This window comes from Macadamia integrifolia, unplaced genomic scaffold (assembly GCF_013358625.1).
Source record: "Macadamia integrifolia cultivar HAES 741 unplaced genomic scaffold, SCU_Mint_v3 scaffold2564, whole genome shotgun sequence".
Taxonomy (NCBI): Eukaryota; Viridiplantae; Streptophyta; class Magnoliopsida; order Proteales; family Proteaceae; genus Macadamia; species Macadamia integrifolia.
Window position 1 is genome coordinate 1 of NW_024868800.1, and position 23,403 is coordinate 23,403.

At 39.1% G+C, this 23,403-nt stretch overlaps 1 protein-coding gene across 2 annotated transcripts; it reads right to left on the reverse strand.

Annotated features, from left to right (window-relative positions):
* Positions 1 to 11,380: 11,380 nt before the first annotated feature.
* LOC122066755 (lipase member N-like) lies at positions 11,381 to 20,269 on the reverse strand. 2 transcript variants are annotated; one of them, XM_042630594.1, is made up of 8 exons: positions 20,046 to 20,269; positions 15,639 to 16,047; positions 15,242 to 15,399; positions 14,939 to 15,007; positions 14,803 to 14,859; positions 13,572 to 13,624; positions 13,347 to 13,422; positions 11,381 to 12,762 (listed from the first exon to the last, which is right to left on the reverse strand). In XM_042630594.1, exons 1-8 carry the CDS (start codon positions 20,252 to 20,254, stop codon positions 11,763 to 11,765), a joined length of 2,031 nt encoding a protein of 676 aa, XP_042486528.1. In that variant the 5' UTR covers positions 20,255 to 20,269; the 3' UTR covers positions 11,381 to 11,762. The 2 variants fall into 2 exon arrangements, with proteins under 2 accessions (XP_042486528.1, XP_042486527.1); XM_042630593.1 differs by having other exon boundaries at positions 15,242 to 15,522.
* Positions 20,270 to 23,403: the final 3,134 nt, after the last annotated feature.

Here is a 23,403-nt window from a genome sequence, read left to right on the forward strand (position 1 = left end):
CAACCCACGCAATAAAAAAAATAATAAATAAATAAATAAAGGAAAAAAAATACTGAAATAAAAATAAAGTAAAAGAAAGGGGATAAAGCTAGAGAGAGACTCACAAGTAGGTTTCTCTACTTAGCCCGAGGGATGCATCATAATATGAGCTTCCCTACTTGACCAGAGAGTCACTCTTACAAGGGTTTCTCTACTTGGCTTTAGGAAAAGGGAGACAATTAAAATAAAAGTAATAAATTGATGGTTTTATGGCTAGGAGGGGCAAAGCCAACACATACACTAGCCATGAACCTTGGGAGAAAGGGATAGCAATAATGTAATGACTGAATAAAAATCCTAAATTAAGAAAGAAATGGTAGTCAGAAGAGGGAACGAGAGGGGGGAGAGAAGACTACTGAAGAAGCCTACTTACTTGAATCAATGCTTGAACTTGAAAAAAAATTGCTCCACGGCTCGTGATCTTGTCACCTAGATCTAAGCCTAGAACTATAACTTAAAAAATTACAACTCAATTGCATAAATCATAAACATAAAAAGGCTGAATAAGAATAAAAGAGTGCTTGCATTAATTGACATAAAAAAAAAACTATTACAAAAGTGATTAAAGCAAAAATAGAGAAGAACTAGAACTAAAGAGAGAGCAAGAGAAAGAGAGAGCAACTAAAAAAAAAACTAGAAGAAGAATGAATTGTGTCTCCTCCTCTTACATGAGTTGTATTTATAGGGAATGGAGAGGTAGGGTAATAATTTTCTCTTTCCTAAAAGAGAGAAACCCACAATTGATTGTGAGATCTTTTGAGTCCAAAAGTGCTAAGATGGAGGAGAGAGAAGAGAGAAATAAATTTTGAGAAATTTCCTAAAAATTTTTGCTTATTTTCTTTCCTTTTTTTTTTCTAATTTATTTTTTTTCTTTTTTTTCTCTCTCCTAGGGACGATTTTTTTTTCTTCCTTTGTGTGATTTGGACAATCTTTGGTGATGATGTGGAGGAGAGAGAAGATTTGGACAATTTTTGGTTCTCCCCTTTTTTTCTCTTTCCTTTTTTTTTCTTCTCTTCTTGCTTCCACGATTTTGCTTTCCTTTTTTTTTTTCTTTTTCTTCTCTTCTTGCTTCCACGATTTTGCTTGCTTCTAACTTGATGTGGAAATCCCCTCCATGCCCTTAGTGCTTTAAGTGAGTGAAAAGCAGGAAATCTTCAACAAAATCTTCTAAAAAAAACAACCATAAAATTCGAACTTGAGACCTCTTGGTGAGCAAGGGAATTTTGTACATCATAGCTCACCAACTAAGCTAGGTAGTTGTTGTTACCAAAAACAAATCTTTAATCACTTAAAGATGTGGTCCATCGATCATTGTTGGCATTTGGAGTATTCCTTGTACCTCTGGGACAATTGTAAACGGGCTGGTTCTGCATCTCGGTTCAGTTCTGATCCATTATTCTTTTTCTGACCCGAAAAAGAATAATCATTTGTACGGGTGACCAAACGAATGTGTACTTTTAATTGAACACGTCCATCTTGCTCAGAATTTCGTCCTCTTCGCAACCATGGAAAGAAATAGGACCTCTTTACGTGTAAAATTGAAGATATAGCTCCCGATAGTCCTTAAGGCCTTGAAAATACAAAACCTGCAAAAAGAGAATAAAACCCAAGGTAGCTCCATTCTAAATATGTAAAATGCATGTTTTACTACCCTAGATTTCACACATAAATGTGCTCATCATAGGTCCGATGAACCTTTCAAGGATACCACGTCTGTGGTATGATGTGATTATTGTGAAAGGCGGATAGAGCCTGGCTGACCGATGTGTGATTATGGGATCATGGCACCAGGACATGGTTTATCAAGGGTTTTTTAGGAGATCAAAGGCCGCATTCTGGGATTGATAGGCTTCTAATCGCATCTCGGGTTTGTATCACTAGGTGACTAATGGTGCATTCCAGGACGGGGGATACTACCTGATGTGTTGCAGTAGCACTTATACCATTTCATATTTTGTCTTATTATTTAGGATATCTAATTAAAATGAACTCATACACTGCATTATGATATCTATGGCTGATCATGTTGAGACCCGTCAGACACAGAGAGGGGGTGAATCAGTTGGTATAATTTTTATTATTTACTAAGCATACGGGCTAACTTGGCAATCTCTACAAACACTGTACCTGCTAGAGCATAGTCATATGTGCACTCAATCTTTCATAGGAACTTCCAGATGTGCACACCCGTTCCACACTCCATGTGCTTTTAAGCAATAAAAACCGCCTAGAGATCCACAAGCACAACACAGGGAATTTTACGAGGTTCGGCAAGATGCCTACGTCCTCGGAGTTGTGCCTATAAAGGCTTCATACCTACTTAATACACTACTTTAACTGCACCTATAGTTGAGAGCACCCACACCCATTTTTTTAAGTTACAACTGAGAAGGCACACATGATACACCCACTGCTAGAGAGCACCCACCTCCAATGTTTAGCGCCCATTAAAACACTCCTTACAGAGAGAAAACAACAGTTACCAGCTATCATTTCCTATTGCTAGAAGTTACACACCAACATAGATATCAATGACAAAGTAAATATAAGGAGAAAATCCCACAACCCTTGTCTGCTGTTCTCAGAGATGTCTCAGAGCACTATCTTCGCAGACTGGAATCTTTAACTCCCCTTTAGAGTAGGAGGCTTGAACCTTCGAGTGAGTTCAACAAGCTAGACACCTCATTAAACCTCTTCTTTGTCTTCTTCTATTTAAAGCCTAAAGAAGATCAAGCACTAACTCACTTCTTTATCTCTTCCCATTTTCTAAAATTTCATGAAATACCTTGTTTCTACATAAAAAAACCCCTTCTCAAACCACCAATAATGGAGTAAAAGTTACTTCCCTTAAGTTATAACTCTATTTTATTGGCAAAAAAACAAGGAGGAGACTTCCTCTCTCAAAAACATGAGTTTATTCAACCCCAGACTCAGTTCAAACCCTTCCAATGGATAGAGAATTAAAAATTAAGAAAGATTGGACCAATTTTGCTTTGTGGATCAAAAGTAATGGCCATTTGAAATTCGCCCAATGAGAAAGCCCCAAAAGAAATCTGTTAGGCTGCGTAAGGTGCCTGGTGGAGTGCGAGAGTGCGGGGCACATCTCAACCATTGAATCAATTCTCAATGGGCACCTCAAATCTGGATTATAGTTTACACATAAAGGATCTTTAATCTTTAATCTTGATTGTTCGAACTTCTATTGGTTGAAGCTTCCATATTCTTTCTAATACTTCTAGCTCCCTCTAATCTAAAGAATATATACCAAAACACCCTTTGGCCCTTTGACCAAAACTTTCTAAAATTATACAAAGACACTTCCTTTTTTTAATTGAGAAACCCTAACCAACCCGAGAGCAAATTCTAAACCAAAATTTGGATTTTTCATACCAGTTCCACTGAAAACTCCATAACTATCTCACTGGATTTGGATTGAGCCACGAAAAGGGTTTGGACCAAAACTTGAAGTTATACAAACTTCCAGAACACCCTATTAATAGACTTGGCAAAAAATAAAAATAAAAAAGACCAAAATGTTGTTGAACTGTGGAAGCCATAATTTCTTCATCCAATATCGAAATAGAACAAAATTAGGTACGTTGGAAAGAATTTTTTATGCTCGCATTGGTCATGTAGGATCCGTCTTCCGAAAAATTCATCTTCAATGACGAAAATTCCCCCGAGTGAAAACAGATCAAAGTCACTAGTTTCGGGCTTGGAAATCCACACCACCTACTATGGATGAACCAAACCACTCAAACACATCATACACTATTGCCATCTCATCAAAGATACCGTATGCTATCAAGTCATCATTGTTGGCCACCACACACCCCAACTGGCCACATCATCACTGCCATATGGCCGAGGTTGCTAACAATGAGAACCAAAAAACAATAATTCATTTATTGCATCATTATTGATTGTATGCTTTCATGCTCCCACTCCTCACTGGGCTTAGTGAAGCTTATCCCACATTGTTGTTTTCTTTTAGATGTTGATACAGGTAACTTGATGGCAGCTTCATTTGATATGTCTTCACCAGCAGCTAATGAATGGTGGTCGCCAGAGGTTGAAAAGCATATCCCAATTACACATGTGATGACTGTGCATACAGTGCACGTTGATGAGGATAATGCAGTCTTTGATATGTTTTTGGTTATTTTGTATAGTTTTGGATATGTAATCTTTTGTTAAGTTATGTATGTAATGTGGAGATGTGTCCAGAATAATGCATTGTAAATATAGAATCACCAGTTATGAGTTTATATTTATTACCTTAAATCATTTCCACTGATTTATTTAGATGATCACATATTTAATTGTGAATGCCAAAGTATTATATTATAATCCTGGATGGTCGGTTACAACGATGGAAAGTGTTCTAGTCACATGCCAATACTTTAGTGAAGGTGGGATGTGACAAGTGTGGTATTACAGCATGATGCTCTACTTTAACTCACAATTATGCAAGATTTAGGATACTGGTGATTATGATTGAAATAAAAACTATAAGGAACAAATAAAATTTGAGTACACAACATAGGAGACTAGCTTAGGTGCAAAATCAATTTATTGATATTAAGAAAAGTGTGCATAAGCTTTTACAAAGTAGAAATAAAGACATAAAAGAATCTATGACATCAAAAGGTAAGAGTTTATAATTAACTACAAGATGAAAAACTGAATAACTGAAAACTTAACTAAAGACATCCTTCAAACTACACAACCCTAGACTAAATAAGAAAATCACTACTCCTCTAAGGTGGTGGAGGTGGAGTTGAAGCATCCATTGATAATCCGAATTAGGTGGACCACGTCTTCATATTCTTGATAGACGACACATGTTCATCGAGAGTATTGAATCTCGTGTTTAGATGAGAAAATCCTTACTCCATCACATTCATCACCTTGACCCAGTTTCTATTGGTTGGAGCTTACATCACTTAAAGAAGGAAGGAGTTCCAAAGACACCTGGTACAATAATGGGTTGGATCTCTGAACAAGAGATTTCTTCCACGAGTGCATAGCCATATTAGCAGAAGGAATAAAGGAGGTTCCAAATCCTCAAGATTTGATCTATCCTACTAAAAGGATGATTCCAAACTGAAGCATAAAGACAAAGAACATCTTCATGGAAGGAGACAAGAGTGTTGCCGATCCTGAGTCTAAGTTCGAGTCTTCATCAATTTCATCTTCTACAAGTTCTTTCAATTTCAAATCTGGGCCAGAGTCTGATATATATGTAGAACGTTACACCACTCTCCACCTCACAAAGTGATCTCCTCTTTGCTCGACTCTAGAGCTTTTGACACGGAGACAATATATAGGGAACCTAAAACCCTAATCTCCACATAATTACAATTATACCCTTGCATATGTAATGGATTCCAAACTTGACTCAATTACAAATACAAACCCAATCATAATTATATGGATCCACATAATACAAGATATACCCAACCTCAACAACAATTAGTGTGCTCATACTCATTTCCTTTCCCACACACTTCCATCACAAGAAAGGAAGAGGAGAGAAGGGGATTGCAGTGGGTGTGGGTTGGGGTGGGGTTCAGATGGGGGTTGGGTTGAGATGGGAGAGTTTGGGACTCACCACCCCATTAAGTTAAAGGAAGAATTAGTTTTCTTTGGCACGATTTATAGTTTCATAAAACCCAGCTACTTGGATCAGCAGTTAGTTGAAGCAAATTTGCACTTGATCATAGGTGAAGCCATTGAAAGAATTCTACAGAGAAGTCGAGCGGTGGGGTTACACAGAGGGTTGGGTGTTGTGGGCTTGCAAGAGGATGTAGGGTGTGGAGGGTCAGGAGAGAGAGAGAGAGAGAGAGAGAGAGAGAGAGAAATGCAACTGGAGTGGCAGTGGATGCATCTATGTAGCACCGTTTGGCTATGGCCTTTTCTTTCAAGAGGAAGGCGAAGGTGAGGGAGGAGGCATCGATGGAGTTTGTGGCTGCTCTAAAGGTTTATGGAATAGGGAGGTGGGTGTGGTCATGGGTTGGACCTCTCCAATCGACACAACGTGGAGAGCTACTAATAATTTCATCGGGGTTTCGTCTACCGCTTCCAGCAATAGGTGAGGCAATGTAATCACTCCAGGTTTCATTCGAATAGAATCACCGAGAAGGCCTCAGGATCCATGAAGCACAAAAAACGGCTGTGTAACAGGTTGTAAGTAGCTATGAAGAAGAAGAGAAAGACTGCCTCGAGTAGCAGATTGATTTTTTTTTTTTTTCTTTTTTTTTAACGATTGAGATTAAAATATAGCATGTATAACTTTTTAACGTAAGTACTGCGACCTTTTAGCCATGTTTCTGTGTACTTCTCCCCTTGAGTCGTGAGTACCGATGCTTATTTTGTGGCTTCTCATACTTTGAATCATAAGGTGTCCTGGGTCTGGTGGCTATGTACGGCTGTTTTACTCTCATCTCTCTCTCTCATCCTGATGACACTACTTTTGAGGATGCTCAAATAAATCTCTTTGGTCTTAAAAAAAAAAAAAAAAATAATAATTAGGATTCAACTCCGATGCTTATCTCTGATCGTCAGGTACTATCAATAGCTACTTGGGTGATCGACACCTATTCAAGACCTATCCAAGGACTATGGCTGTTTATATAAAAGAATACCCATAAGACCAACATGCAACCCATACCCGCACCCTTCTTTCACCGTTACTCTCTCCCAGACCACCGACAATGCTGCTGGTAACATCGGCTTCATCAACATCATCGACCTTAGCAGAAAGGTTGGTTTTGGCTCTGCTGCTCTCAGATCCAAGCTCGATTCCAGCCAAACCAAGAGCATCAAGAAGATCCCTTACAACATTCCCGTCCTCGAGATCAATACCCAGATCATCTCTCCTATGATCTTGACTGCTCTACTCCCTCCGCCTTCCCCGAGAACGCCGAACAGAGCGCCAAGGTTGAACACGAAGGAGAAGTGAAGCTAGAACTCTGACAGACACAGCTAAGGAGAATGATCGTTTTCGGGGTTTTCTTCAAAGAGATAAAATCTCCAAATCCTTGTTTATTTTTTGGGAATTTTTCATGGTTTCTGTTGTGATCGTAGTGAACCCAACAGCTCATATAGCAACTGAAATCTCATGAATAAGTTGACGGTTTGGTGAAGAATCCCACTGAACCTAATAGCTCATATAGCATCGGAAACAGTTACAGTAAAACGATGAGGGATGATCTTCACTGACAAAGCGTTGCAGGCAATAGCAGCAGTCTTCTGGGTATTAGGGTGAGAGATGAAGTAAAACCTTCAACGACCCTTCAAACTAGGGGTGCAAGTTGGCCCTGATGGTCGAACCCGCCTATGGCCCGCCCTAATCCTGAACAAGTGTCGACTCAAAAAATTTGGCCCTGAGGGCTGGCCCGACCTTGAAATTTCTGACCCTGAGTCAAGGTTAGGGCGAGTAAGGGTTGATGTCTTTGGCCCGCCTAGCTTGCCCTGAACCCGGCCCTAATTACTGCCCCTGATGTTGACCCTAGTTGTGACCCTGATGTTAACCTAATTTTATATGTTGTTTGACATTGAGTCATTGACACCTCAAAACTCTTATTATATCTTCTCACCGATCTCTCTTGCTTTTTTTATAAAAAAAAAAAAAAATCTCTCTTGCCTTTTTTTACCAATACAAGTAACTTTATATTTTTTATCTCCTCTTTATTATGAATATTTTTTATTTTTAAGTTATTTCATATTTTGCAGAGTCAGGGGCAAGGTCAGGGTATACACAACCCTTGATGGCAAACCAAGGTCAGGGTCATCTTGGCCCAACCTTGAAAAATCATGGCCAATTAGGGCAGGTAAGAGTTGGGTTGAACCTTGAAGGGTAGGGCCAGAGTTGAAGTTTTGTGCCCCTAAGTCAAGGTTAGGGCGGGCTTTGGACCAGGTAAAGGGACTTAGGATTGGGCTAGGGTTTTAAGAAACCCAGCCCAACCTAGCCCTGTAGCACCCATGGTTTTAAGTATCGGTGCGTATCGTGCCGTATCGGCCGATACATATCCGTATCGGTAGGCATCGGCACGATACATATCGATACGCTACGGAGAATTTTGGGCCCCCTTTTACGTATCGCTGTATCGTGCGTATCGTATCGTACCGTACCGTATCGGTACCGATACGTACGATACTCTACGATACGAACTTTTGAAAATCTGGAAATTCCCGAGAGTATCGGTACCGTATCGGTATGTATCGACCATATCGTGCAGTATCGAGCCGTATCGTACTGTATCGGTACAGTATCGGTACGTATCGACTGAAAATATGAAAATTCCCGTGAATGTGCCTTTTATTGTTTGAAACAAACACTTCAAACTCTCACCAATAGTTTTCTATATTTCTCTTCTTTCTTCCCCTTTGATTCACACACCTTTTTGGAGACTCAAATGGTAGATTGAAAGAAACATTGTCGAAGTGAATGGTTCAAAGAAGGAGAAAAACATAGTCCAAGAAGAACCTTGAACTTGAAAGTTGAAAATTTTGAATAGTAAGTTCTTGAATCTTTACTCATTTTTTTCAATTTTAACCTTAGATTTTCAAGTTTTTTTACAAATCTAAGGTTCATCATAGGGGTGTCAACCGGTCGGGTCGGTTCGGTTTCGATCGGGCTTAATCGGGCTTAAAGACTTTCAAAGGCTACATCGTGTCCGCCCATTTAACTAATCGGGCTTAGTTATTGAGGGCATGGTACACTTTATATTCGGTCGGTCGGCCTCGGGCTATAATCGGGCCACCTTAATCGGGCTTTAGTCGGGCCTTAATTGGGCTACGGACATGTTTAATGTTAAACGGGCTTTAACCGGTTTTTAAACAGACCCTCTTTAAAATGTGCTCTTATATTCCGGCCCACTCATGCAAACCCAAAAAAATGACAATAAATTAATAAATGATACCAAATATAACCATTATTTAAAATATGAACATGTTTTTACTTTTTAGTTTTTACTTTCTAATTTTGGGGGTAAAATAGGTATTCTACAATCATTAAAGGGTCGGGCTAGGCCAGTGCACAATAGGCCGGTCTCGATCGGGTGTTAAACGGTCGGTCTCGGTCGGGCGCCCGACGGTCCAAGTAGCAAAACCAAGACCGACCGTTTATAAACGGGCCGGGCTCAAGCCCGTCACGTTTAATAAACGGTCCGGGCTCAAGCCCGACACGTTTAATAAACGGTCCGGGCTGGACCGGTCTATAAACGGTCGGTCCCGATCGGTTTAGTCGGTTCGGGCCACGAATTGACACCCCTAGTTCATCATACTTAGAATCACATTTTGTGCATCATTATTACATGAAATCATTGGATTTATAAGGATTTACAAACTTTTTTCAAGAGAAAATGAGGGTTTCAATTTATTTCAAATTTCTTAGATCTACTCATGCTCAATGATTAAAAATGTTTAGATTTTTTATATGTTATGTAAAACAAGTGTTCTACAACTTCCATGGAAAATTTTGATTTTTCTCAAAAAAATATATTTGTCTATCAATACCATACCCTCATCATTTTGAACATTTTCAACTCAATATATTTGTCTATCAATACGATACCCTCCACTTAAGTATTTATGCATTCTACATGTTATATATAATTTTTTTAACTGTTTTTTTATGCAAAAGTGTATAAAAATGTGTTCCCTATCCATTTATGTGCGTATCTTTAGTGTATCTTAGCGTATCTCCGATACGATACGATACCCTCCGATACGTATCTTAATTTTGATCGACCGATACAGCGACCGATACCGATACTTTAATCCTTGGTTGTTGACTTGCACCTCTTTGAATTTTTCAAGCGTTCCTTCTATTAAAAGCTAGTTTATTATTGACAACTGGGGATTGTAGATCTCCTGGATCGTTAAGATGCCCAAGACTTGCTCATGGTTGAATCCTCCTCAAGGTATGGTAGCACTTCATTGTGATGGTGCCTTAAATCAAGATAGAGCTTCTTATGGTGGTGTCATTCGTGATTTAAAAGGGTTTTCAATTCTTGCTTTTGTTGGACTTGGGGATGTCCGATCGGTCTTAATTATGGAGATGCAAGCTATTATAAGGGGTATGTCTATTTGTATTGATAGGGGTTTGATGTGTGTATCTATCCTGTTAGATTCTAAATTGGCTATGGACAAGATCAATAGAGTTATCAAAGGTTCTGGGATGCTCAAGTTTTGAAAAGTAAGATTCTTCACCTTTTGACCTTTTCTGTTCGGATAGAGTTTTAAACATGTTCGGAGGGAAATGAATAAACCAGCTGATTATATGGCTTCATTCACAATGAGTATGGATATTAGTTTGCTCCCAGAAGAGTTTCCCGATAATCTGAAAGGTTTAATTATAGATGATGCTAATTTTAAGATTTATTACCGAATGTAATCTATTGATTTTATATTTTTAGATTTTTTAGTGGGGTTTGTCCTACTTGGCTCTTGGGGCCTATCTCTCTTCTTTTAGGTTTGTCTAAATAGGGAATGTGGTGGCCATTTTCTGTATTTTATTTTCTTTTTTTCTTTATACAATATATTTAAAAAAAATATATATCTATCAGAATAGTTTGAACCAACGTCGGGCCAACTCAACAAAAAAAACCCGAGAAGAAGCTCCCACACACCCTCTCATTGACCCTGCACACTAGTGTTGCTTACACCAGACTTCAGCTAGTCTCCTGTTGTTTACACCCAGACTTAGGCAATAGCAAAAAGACTGATACCTCCCAGTTCTGTGCGTTAAATATGCTCCCGTGCACCCTCCCATTGGCCCCATGTGCTGGTGTTGCCTACACCAAACTAGCAGTGACTTTAAACAACAAAAATTTTCACATAGCTTAAATTAAAATAGAAAGTGACATTGAACAAGGAGTAACGAATTTCTTATTCACATCAAAAAAATAAAAAAATAAAATAAAAATTAAAGGACCCCGTTTTAAAACCTTCACCCAAGGTGAAGTGGTGAAGAGATAATCTAAAAATCCACAAAATCAGAGCTTTTCGGAACTTCAGCAATAAAGGGGTGGGGGTTAATAATGGCATTCACTACTCCAGTAGTCCAAATCAGAGCTTCAAATCACCAAGGCTAAAGAGAGTATCCAGCAGTTGAGACCATGATCTTAAAATCCCCCAACATGCTGCTAGGCTTAAACTTTATAAAATGAATTCAAGTCGACAATAGAAAAGAACGGAAAATCAGGAACAACTGAAGGCCTCATCTTTTTCGTTGGTCTACAATAAAATTTAACCTTTTGGAAGATATGATGGAACAAAGAAGATGATTATGATGATGATGATGATGATGATGATGAACTGAAAAGAATCACAATCAAGCAATGACAGAAGATGGCATTCATCAATCATAAAGGATGCCGAAGAAGTCTAAGCAATGGTTTCATCAAGGCTGATGTTCATGAATACTCACAATATAAACCAAGTCGCACAGAACTTCTCTTACAAGGTACAATTTAGTGATCCTTACCCATAACGCACTTCCCAATGATTAAACTCTCTCCTCAGGGAGGGAAGGTGATGACTTGACACCCATATGGAGATAAAACCTAACTAAAATGGTGTAAAATACACCTAGTCAATCATATACAACAGCAGCAAGTATGAACATAAAATGCAAGCATGTCACCCGACAAAAACCAAAGAAGACACCCCTGCAGCTTAATCCCGAAAGCTTCCACATTTATACATTTTGTCTACTATGATGATGATGACGACGATGATGATGACGATGATGATGATGATCTCAAGGTAGTATTACTAGTTGACCCATTTCCACCTTTCCTCTTCAATCTCGCAGCCTTCTGACCAAACTGTTGCTTAGGTGGAGGTACAACAAGCAACACGCGGGACATGACATAAGCCAAAAGTTCTTCATGGTGGGAAAATGTAAAATCCAGGTGAGCATATTCAAATTCATTGAAGAACACATCAACACCTGAATCCTTCATCAACTTGTAATGTTTTCTAACCATGGATGGACGTATCACCTTATCCTTCCGCCCAGCAACCAGATCGACAGGAATGTCAATGAGTCCATAGTGTTTACCCAAGTCCAAGGGCTCAGGCGATCCATACACTTCCATGTTAGCAGCTGCACTCACATGATCATACATTATAAACTTTCCTCTACGCTTCATCTGTGCAAGGTGAATAGCAACAAAAATAGACACTCCAGGCATGTCATGCATGTTGTAGTGTGGCAAACCTAGCACCCCAACCCAGTTTGAGCTATCACCACCGACAACATAGCTCATAAGGGTCTGAACTAGCCCTCCCAAGGCAGGGTAATTGTCGAAGTCCCTTGCTAACTTGTTCAGCAGCATCCGGAAAAATCTGGTCGGTATGTACAACCCAGGCATAAGTGGAGCAAGGATTGGAGCCAGCATAAGACAAAGATACTCAGCAACAGTAAATACTAGGGTAGAATCATCATGGAACCCAGCTGGTGACAGTAGAATCAACCTCGAGAGTCTGTGGGGCTTCTCCTCTATCCGACGCGTTATGACGTACATCAATATTGCTGCTCCACCCAGGCTGTGGCAGATTGCAGCAAGTTTGTAAGGCTGATCATCATTGTTTTCCTCTTCAAGATCAGGCTGGCTGCTCTTCAGTTCAGAGGTTTTAACTTCATGGATTTTCTCTATCATAGCAGGTACATCCTGTGTACCATGCTCATTGATGGAATACTTCCAGTACCTGCAGGATGAACAACTTACTAGTGGACATTTTCATATCATAAAGTAGCAGGGAAAAAAAATGGTTGCACAATAACCCTAAAGAAACTCCTTTCATTAAACACAAGTTATACTAATGCAAGAATTGAACCTTCTTTCCCTCTTAATTACATATCCCCAAAAGTTCATTGCTCAGAAAAGGCATAAAGTCTCCCAGACGGCGGTCAAAAGCAGAATTTTCTTGACAGGCACACCTCTATCCGCCATGTGGAAGGGTGACGATGTATTTCTGACCATTGGATATCTAGGGAATGGTTTGCATAGGCCACAGGTCAAATTTCTGATTCAAATTCAAATCATTTACCCTTCTGTGTGTTGCACCACAAATGGCCAACCTTATTCACGCTGAAAGTTGACATGTGAGCACTGGGGGAACTTGGGGTCTACCACTACCCGCCCACAAAATTTCAATCCCATGTAACCTGCCATGTGACAGAACTAAGTGCCTGTCAAGGAGATTCCATCCTAGACAATTATTTGGGAAAAACAGAGTATCCCTCAGAAAAATATGCCAAGTCACCAAACAGACTTCTTACAGAAACTTACTGTCGTGAGGAGATGTTCTTGTTAACATGTTCCCTAGAAACCAAACCACGAAAGTTCCCCAGGAATACATCATAACCTGCACAAATGAGATGTGAATCAGTTCTCTACTGCCTATGATTTGATCTTCATGGCAACAAAACCTGAAATGGTTTGATCTTCATGGCAATGCAAACTGGAAACTATGAGTGACTGGAAAGAAAGAGGAAAAAATAAACAAAGGCTTACCTTGATCAAAGGCTGCAAATGCAGGAGAGCCAACCACTCCGTTAGACACCCATCTGGATATGAAGTTAAAATATAAATAGCAGATGAAGTTCAGTTAAGATATATAGGCCCAAGAACTAGAGCCATAAAGCAAGAATTAAAAGCATGGTGCAATGCATTCACCCATCTTTGCTGTGCAGTGGGACAACCACCTACATTGACAAGGGGCCCACTACATGGCAGGTATCTGGGTCTTTTATCTATTATTTGCATGTTTATGCAATCTTATCAATCATACACCTAGATAAATATTTTTATAATTTTAAACGTTTTATATTTTCAGTTATAACAGGGGTATAACCTGGATCTGGACCATGCAGGGTGCCTGGGGGGTGGACCAACTGCGCCCCGGGTGGGGGAGGGGAGGATCTCAGCTGCATCTATTACATCTGTGGGGCTAGCCATTCCCTAAATATCATTTTAATAAAAGGGAAAAGTCTGGGTATGCTGCCGGTATACCCAGATCTGTGTCTATCTCTCTCCTCCTCCCCTTGGAAAAGTCCCTTATATGGTTTGAAGGGCATCTATATGATTGATTTCGTGTAAAATGATCCTTAATGAAGCTTACATGATTAAGAACCAGGAGTGCAACAAGTTCTTCATTAAAAGTTGCACTACAAATTACGTATGGCCTCTGGCTAGAGTTTCATCATCAGCCTTTTATTGAAGTGGCATTCAGCTCTGGAACCACTAGTTTAGAAGCCTCTACATAAAATCCCCTCCAAAAACAATCAAGAATGAATATAACAGCTGTCACTTAAAAGGTTCCACTACTTCTTTTACAACATTCTGGGCATTGATGAGCCAATAGCTGTATAGAACATGTCATTCCATGGATAAAACTGATAAGACGTTCTGCAGGTCAAATGTTGAACTTCTTGGGATAGCTCTCCATTAGTTAATTGTGCATTTGTAGACTTCTAAGTTTGTTTTCACTGCGAAGACTCAATTACAGGCTCCAAGAGATGTAAAACTGCTTCCTACCAATAAACTGAAAAAGATGCTAACAAAACTACGCAACTTGGTACAATTACTGCATCTTCTAGACTTAAGCAATCAGTCAGGTACTCATCTCACTGTATGAAGTTCATATTCCTTGCTTGCATGATAAAACAATTCAACCCATCTCAAATGAATGACTCCAGAAAGTGTTGCATTTAAAATGAAAATGTAAATGGAAGGACTAGCTCACCCCATGGATGAATCCATTATTCCATGTTGCAGATACACAGCCTTCCGTGCATCGCGCCTGCAAGAAGACATGGTAAGTGTTATCCATCCATGCTCTAAAGTAAATTTTGAAATCAGGCAAATCAATGTGTATATACCTAGGAATTCTTTCCAAAAGAAGAACATATCCATCAGCAGTAACTACACGAATAGCTTCATATGGATACCTGCAACAGCAGCTTCAAGTTAAAATTCAAACAGGGCTGCACAAAAATATTGTTGAAGTTTATAAAAGAGAAAGTCAGATATAACTTCAAGTGAAGTAGCAATAACATCCCCCAGAACAATTCTTTGGCTTCTAAGACCAACACCAGTAAGCATAGAACCAATTAAGATATACTAGGGAAGGGGGCGCATCAAATTATCTTGTATAAGTAAAAAAGATTGCAGATTTCCCTTACCCAAGTTCTGTTATGACATCTTGGCATGTTCGAGCATCGGTATTCATAGGCTGGCGCAAATTGGTTTTCCTTTCAGTAGGAGTTGGATCATTTTCTCCAAGTGTAGCTGTGGGAACAGATTTATCTGAACCGCTAGCAGGAACTTCCTTGATACTTCTCTGCAAAGAAAACCAACTAAAAAGCATTCTGAAAGATTCTGATGGTGAAAGAAGGCAATGTGCTGCCTTGTGAACAACATCAAAGGTGGCTTCTATGAAGATTTCAATTCCTAGCTGGAGGTCCTGGTTAAAATAGTAATTTCAAATATCAGAAAGCAAAGCAAAAGTGTAACAGAAGAAAAAGGAAGGATAAGAAACCAGTAAAGACATAATTTCAAAGGAGCAATCTGAGCAGAAACCTCAATAACTCCACGTCTCCTGTCAGTGGTGCGGTGAAAAACATGTTCCTTGAGGAAGCTTGATTTCTTGGTCAAATGTGAACGCAAAGGTTGATGGCTTCGAGGGGTACTTAGAGATCTTATCCCCCGAAACCCAGAAGAACGATAGAGAAAACATGGTATACCCAGAACAAATTTTGCAGGCCAGAAAATCCATGAGAATAAGTACTTAATCCTCCGTGTTTGACGTTTATCATACTTGATGAAACAGCTTGCTCGAGATGCCCGTGAAGCATGTGATGAAGGAGAAGCAGGATATAAGCTTTCATTACTATCTACACTATCTTCTCCAGATGAATAATCCACACTTGATGAAGTATCAGAATCGACAGCAAGTTCATGAATGAATTGGTTGAAGGAGGAGACACCACTATCATCCCCAAGAAAAGGTGGACATGTTAAACAAATAGAACATGCACCTCTAACCAAGCATGATTGGTACAGAATATCTTATATTGAAGTGATTATACCTAAATTCTGAAAATCAAAGTTGGATAAATAAATACATCCACAAGATCACAAGGTTCTATTATAGCAATTTTTTATGCAGCACTGTGGACGAAACATTATTTGAGATCAGAGAAGACCAACTGTAGTTTCAAAAAGATGAAAAAATGCAAATAATTGCACACACAGCATTTTCTTCAAATAAAAGATCACTCCAAATTTTCTAAAGACACCATAGACCAATTCCAGAAATTTATTTCCCAAACCAAGGATTTAAGGTTAAGATAACTGCTTATATCAATTGAAGATGTTGCTGCACCTTTATATCCTTATAGGATTTACATCCTTCATGCTTCTTTGGTCTAACCTGAATGCAGTAGTGAAGTATAATGGTAACACTGGATGTTTAACTCTCCCATTGCAATAAGTCCATTAAAGAACTGTCAAGTATTATTAGGTGTTACATTATTTTAAGGGTACAATTGGTAGTATGTAAAAAGTTAGGATACTGCTGAAATTTGTTTACTTAAGTCATGTACTTACTTGTAATTTCATATTCAGTCATCCATATGTATATAATGAAAAGGTATCGGTTAGACAAATATATATACACAATAACAACGTGGAGGTATCGGTAATTTCCCATTGCTGTTTTGTTAGGGTTTGTTAATATTACATGGTATCAGAGCCTAATTAATCCTCTTCAGTTACTGTTTTGATTGTCTACCAAGGATTTTTTTCCTTTGTGGTTTCCAGAAACATATGCTGCCATACTTTTTTGAAACCCTAATATGATAGTATGGAAATAAACTATGGTTATCCTTCAATTCAGTGTGTTCATTAAAGTCTTCCGCTCTGATAATGCTCTTGAATATACCCAACGAGCAATATCTGAAATTTGTTCTAATCGTGGCATGATATATCAAACTATACATATACTCCTCAGCAAAATAACTGGCACTGGTTGGAAGTTGCTCGATCTCTCATGTTTCATATGCCTATTCCCAAGTTTCACTGGAGTGATTTACTTATTGCTTTCTATTTTGATATATCGCATTCCATCTGTTGTTATTGATAATCAATTCCCCTTTTGTGGTTTTCTCAAGTCTTCTCTGTTGGTTTACCCCCACGGGTGTTTGGTTGTATATGTTTTGTTCACAACCTTCTCCCTAGTCTTGACAAATAATCCCCACGTGCTACTAGTGTGTATTTATTAGATGTGCTTGCACTCAAAAGAACTATCGGTTTTATGATCCTATTAAGTGTCAGTACTTTGTCAGTGCAGATGTTACCGTTTTAGAAACTACATCATACTTTTCTGCTGCAAGTAGTCAGATGGATATCGAACTCCACCTATTCCTAGACTTATTCCTGACTCTACAACTACTAGTTCTCCACCCAAAAGATTGCAGGCTCACAAGAATTGTCCCAGGTTGACTTCAACGGCCCCAGCTGATCCTTCATTACCGCCCTCTACTTCATCGGAACCTTTTGCTTGGGGAACCTTCCTCTCCTAACTTGCTAGTTGCCTTTGGTAAAGGTATTCAAACTTGTACTCAAAATTCTAATACCGGTCATCATATTTCTTAACTTATCACCATGTCTCATCTTCCACCTTTATTTCACAATTTTTATTTGTCTTTATATATTGTGCTTGTGCCTATGCCTACTAAGTGCCAAGAAGGCAGGAAGCATTGTTGCATCCTAGTTGGAAGAGTCCTATGAATGTAGAACTGGATGCCTTGGTAAATCGTCAAATATAATCTCTTATGGACTTACCCCTAAGGAAAGAGCTTGTGAGGTGCCGTTGGGTGTACATTGTAAAGTACATACCATATGGTTCAGTTGAGCATTTAAAAGCTCATTTGATTGCCAAAGGATATACCGAGTCTCAGACATATGGTGTCTACTACTTTGAGACATTTTCTCCAATGGCTCAACTTAACTTTGTTCATGTTCTTATCTCCTTGGCCATTAATTTTGATTGGCTGCTACTTCTACTATACATAAAAAATGTTTTTCTTTATAGTGATCCTGGCGAGGAGGTTTATATGGGCAACCTCCTGGGTATGTTGCTCAAGGGGAGGACGCATCCGAGTTTTGTCGTCTTCACAAGATGCTATCAATGGCCTAAAACAACTTCATCATGCTTGGTTTGATAAATTCAATAAAGTTATCACTCTGTACTTGTTCATTGCCATAGGGCCAAGGCCATCATTCTTGTTGTATACGTTGACAATATTATCATCTTTGGAAATGACTTCTGGTATTCAAGATGTCAAAACATATGTACACTAACATTTTCAGATTAACATAGGGAAACTTAGATATTTCTTGGGAATTGAAGTTGTTCGTAGAAAAAATGGTGTCAGTTTGTCTTAGAGGAAGTATGCGCTTGAACTTCCGTCTGAAATTGGCGTGGGCTTGTAAGCCCATTGATAATCTTATGGATCTTAATCTGAAACTTGGGGCGAGTGATGACGAATATTTTGTGGATAAACATCAGTACAGGAGATTGGCTGGAAAGCCTATTAGACTAATCATCCGAATTTTTGTTTTGTTGTTGGTGTTATTAGCCAATTTATGGAGAATCCTAAACATGCTCATTGGGATGCTGCTTGCCATGTTTGGAGATATCCTAAAGGTGCTCCTGGGAAAGATCTTGCATATCGACATAGTGGGTTACTCTAATGATGATTGGGTCGATGCTACCAATGATCGCAGATCTATTACTTGGGAATGCACACTTGTAGATGGTTATATTGTGACTCGGAGGAGTAAGAAGCCAACTACTTTGGCTCGGTCTAGTGCAGAGGCTGAGTACAGAGCAATGGCACATACTGCAGCGGAGTTGATGTGGCTGAAGTCTCTCATTCAAGAATTGGGCTTTCAGTCACCAAACCCATGGTCCATGTAGAACTATTGTGACAATCATAAATGGAGGAAACATATTGAAGTCAATTGCCATTTTGTACAGAATGCTATCATGCAGAAGCTAATTTCCACTCTGTCAATTACTTCCAGAAGTCAGCTCGGTGATAAACACTAAGGCAATGTTTAAGCCTGCGTCCTCAAGGTTGTTCCAAGGTAGGCATGGGAGATCTCTATGCTCCAGCTTGAGAGGGAGTGTTAAGTGTTAGTGTTATTAGGTGTTTCCCTTAATTTAACGGTATGATTGGTAGTATGTAATAAGTTAGGGTGCTTCTGTAATTTGTTTACTTTCATGTCCTTACTTGTGTCTACAATGTGGAGGTATTGGTAGACATATTGTCTAACCGAGACCTCTCTCACTTTTAGGACATATTGTCTAACTGCAACTTTTGTTTGCTGTTTTGTTAGAGTTTGATACTATCACAAGCAGCATAGTAATAAAATGCAATAATTTGATCAATACAATAGAAACAGAAGTGTCCTAAAAAGCTTCCTAAAATTTACATGGATTTGAAACAGTGCCTGCTGTATATGTAAAAGGTAAGTGACATTGTCGGGGTCTGACACAACATTTTCAACATCTTGTTTACCTTTTCTTAACAAAATTATAAATTTTCCTAGAGTCCTACAATACCCAAAAAGAAACCTAAATATTTCCATCCAATTAATTAATCCACTTAATTTTTTTTTAACCAAAAAATTTTATTTTTTATACAAACTTAAACACGTTAAGGTAACTAGACCATAATTATTTACCGGGAACATTGGTTAGACAAGTCACGACTATTATAGCATAGGGTGGAAAGCCTGCAGCCCGAAAGTAACAGAAGATTTCAGAAGCAGGGCCATACCAAGGATGTAAAGCTCCTGAATATAGGCTAGATAGGCTAAACTTTTCATGCCAAAAGAATCTTTACCCGAGTTGCAATACAGGAAAAAAAAATGTCAAAATGTTCTTCAGATTATATTACAGTAACTGTGAGGACTTACTTTTCCATCCAACGGGGTAGTCGAGGTCCACGAAAAGTTGGCCTGAGCTCCCAGCCCTGGATGCCTTCGAGAATAGTGGATTTCCCTGGCAATATAGCCAATAGAAGTGCTGAAACCCCATTGATCAGCCTCACAATATTGTTCAATGCTTCATAAGTGAATGTTTTGACGGACCTAGAGACACAACCAAAGAAAAAGAAAAGGCCCATATATATATAAGAAATAAATCAGTTATTAGTAAGCAACACAAAGGGGGAAGAGGAAATAAAATAATCTGGGAAAGAAACATTCCATACACTACAAAGCAAGAGAACCGCAAAAGCACATTCTAGCAGCTTACCTTGCATACATGTAAATTTATATATCTAAGTGATCAGACTGAAACACGTATAAAAAAGAGAAACATGTAATGCAATGAAGTAGATGGAATATGAGGTTGACATACTCATCCCATAGAGTGAATGGGGAAATATAATCAGCAAACTTGAGGATTTTGGGAGGTATACAAAGTGGGAAATAGAGAGGTATAGAAATGGGAAGATAAATGGTTGTTGCAGGGAGAAAGCTTAAAGATTAATTTCCTACATATTATCCCTTGGCTGTGGAGAAAGAGGGAACCATTAGCTAATGTAAAATGGACCATTTTGACAATCTTAGAAGAGATCTCTAGGAAAGAGAGATGGAAAGATGTGCTCAACTACATAGAGGGGCTATTAACTAATGCATTGAAGATTAAAGGATTTTAAAAAGTGGGGTGGGAAGTATATTTTCACTAAAATCCTATCATGGACCTAGAAAAAAGAATTGATAATTCCCACTCTTCTAATCCTGAAGCTCCACCACTTGTCCCACAGAAGAAGGTTACTACCTGCGGCACTCACCAGATACAGCAAGATAAATATTTTGAATTCAGACAAACCCAGACAAATCCCATCAATAAGAGTTCATTTAGTTCCTGAAAAGTGACTATCAGCTTCCACTCAGTTATTACAGCCTTAATAGTCTCCCTTCTTTTAGGAACCTACTCTGCTTTGTTTCCATGCAAGAATATACGGTGCCATTTTCTATCACTCCATGAGAGTGTTTCCTTCATTCTTCTGTTTTACCGAAACACGATCTTCATTTCCATGCAAGAACATAAGGTTCTATTTGATAAAACTTTGCGGGGGTGTTTACTCAGTTCAATTGTTCTTTAGAAACACAAACCCTTTCCCGTTCCAGTACTCCCCATCCCTCCAACCCTCCCTCCCCCCCCTACCTACGTATCAATCTATCCATCTATCTATCTATCTATCTACGACGTTGTTTCTTTATCTCCACCATTCCAATATCTATCTATCTACCAAGGTTTAAGATTTCACTCTCGCCACCCATCTCGCCATCCCAAAAAAATGAGATCTGGTGAGATCTCACCATCTTGCCGAGATCATGTATTTTTCCCCGGTCGACTCGCTGGTTGGTCTCGGTGGGCATATGGCGTTTGTAGCCCCTGACAGTTGGCATTTACCCTATTTTAGGCATTCTAAACACAATGGAAACTTCAGTTTTTTTAAAATCAAACCTAAAATGGTAGTCTAACTTTGTACTCTATGTCCCAATGTAAGTAGTCTCCGACTCTTCGGGCCCTAGGCTAGTATGCTCTATTCTGCAAGCCACATTCCACAGTCAACATTCTGACACAACATAATCATAAGAATATAAAAGACATCATTTCTAATTACTATTGATGACTAATGAGTCACATTCACATAAATTGAAAATTGAAATGATATAAGATAAGCCACATAACAACATAAGTGCATAAAGTACATATTACATAAGTATCATAACACATGTAGATATATCAGACATTAAGACTCCATCCTAGAGACCCAGACTCCTAGTACTGAAATGAGTGTGGGGCCATATCATCACAACCACCATATTATTGATGCTGATGTTGAAGTATGTTTTGCTCTGATTGAATCACAAAGGCTAGCCATGTCATGGTAGGCCGGAAGTAACACTCAAAATCTACCACAGCAGCCCTATAAACATCATCAGCAACATACTAGAGATACCCTATCCTTGGGTAGATATCTCTGAAACTAAATCAATTGCATTGAGATCCACCGCTACCGGTTGGTGCTTGACGCACTGGAACTTGCACCGCCATGTATGGCTGGAGGACTAGAGTCCCAAAGATGCTATCCACAAAACCTAACCTAATGTGGGAGTGTGATAGACCCTCATACTCAGAGGTAGAGGGGAAAGAGGTGGCCTATGGGTGTCCAAACTGACCAAACCGACTATAGTCTGAACCGGTGGTCCCTGTGCCAAAATCCTTGCTTAATGTTTTTTTTTTTTTTTTTTTTTTTTTTTTTTCAAAAAGTTGATGAAGAACAGATGTGTGGCGGATCTGTTGAGGAAGAAACTCAGTCATGTAGTTGACTATACCAAGGAACTGCTGAACCTGATGTTTTGTCAATGGTCCATCAGGAAATTGCTGTAGAGAGGTAGCAATATGCGGTTGAAGCTCATATGTTCCTTTGGTAATAGTGACTCCAAGAAAGTCAATAGTGGAGACACCAATCTGCATTTTCTTTGGAGAGAGCATGATTCCATAGTCTTGAACAATCTGATGGAATTGCTGAAGAAGGCTTAGATGTTCATCCTGTGTAGATGAAAACAGAAGAATATCATCAATATAAATTAGGGCCTGTTCTTGAATAGGAGCAAAGATTTGCATCATGGCACGCTGGAATATTGATGGGGCCGTCTTCAAACCAAATGGCATAACTGTCCACTGTAAATGATGACCAGGGACGCAAAAGGCTGTCTTTGGTCGATCTTCAGGAATAATACCAAGTTGCCAAAATCCTGCTTTTAGATCAAACTTGGAGAAGACAGTTGCTGAGGCTAACTGAAGTAACAGAGCAGAACGGGTTGGTAATGGAAACTTATCATCAGCCAGAAAGAAGTTCAGAGGCCGATAATTAATAACCATTCTTATTTTTCCACGGATCTGTTCTGTTCTTTTGTTCACATAAAAAGCCTGACATGCCCAGGGAGACACCGTAGGTTCAAGTAAACCTTGAGCTTGTAATTGACTAAGCTCCTGGACTGCAAGTGTCAAATGGTCAGGGGGCATTCCAGGGTGACTGGCTTTTGTTGGATTGACATCTTCATTCTTCTTAAAGGGTAAGGAGATGAAGAACTTTGAATTCTGCCAGAGGGGATGTTTGCACTTTGTCAGGAATTCTGTATGAGAATCTGCACAAGAGGTTTGCAGAAGTTTTCCTTTAAAATCATCAAACAAAGTGGGACCTGTTTCTGCAAGAAATAAGTTAGAAAAAGGGGACCAGGGGAGAAGTTGTTG

What these genes read in the sequence shown, in the direction of transcription:
- LOC122066755 (XM_042630593.1), bottom strand. Translation starts at nt 20,254, where the DNA reads ATGGGCCTTTTCTTTTTCTTTGGTTGTGTCTCTAGGTCCGTCAAAACA. An exon ending in ATAATGGATTCATCCATGGG is followed by an intron (nt 13,625 to 14,802) that starts GTGAGCTAGTCC and finishes CTTCATATCCAG; the next exon opens with ATGGGTGTCTAACGGAGTGG. An exon ending in AAGAACATCTCCTCACGACA is followed by an intron (nt 12,763 to 13,346) that starts GTAAGTTTCTGT and finishes TTCATCCTGCAG; the next exon opens with GTACTGGAAGTATTCCATCA.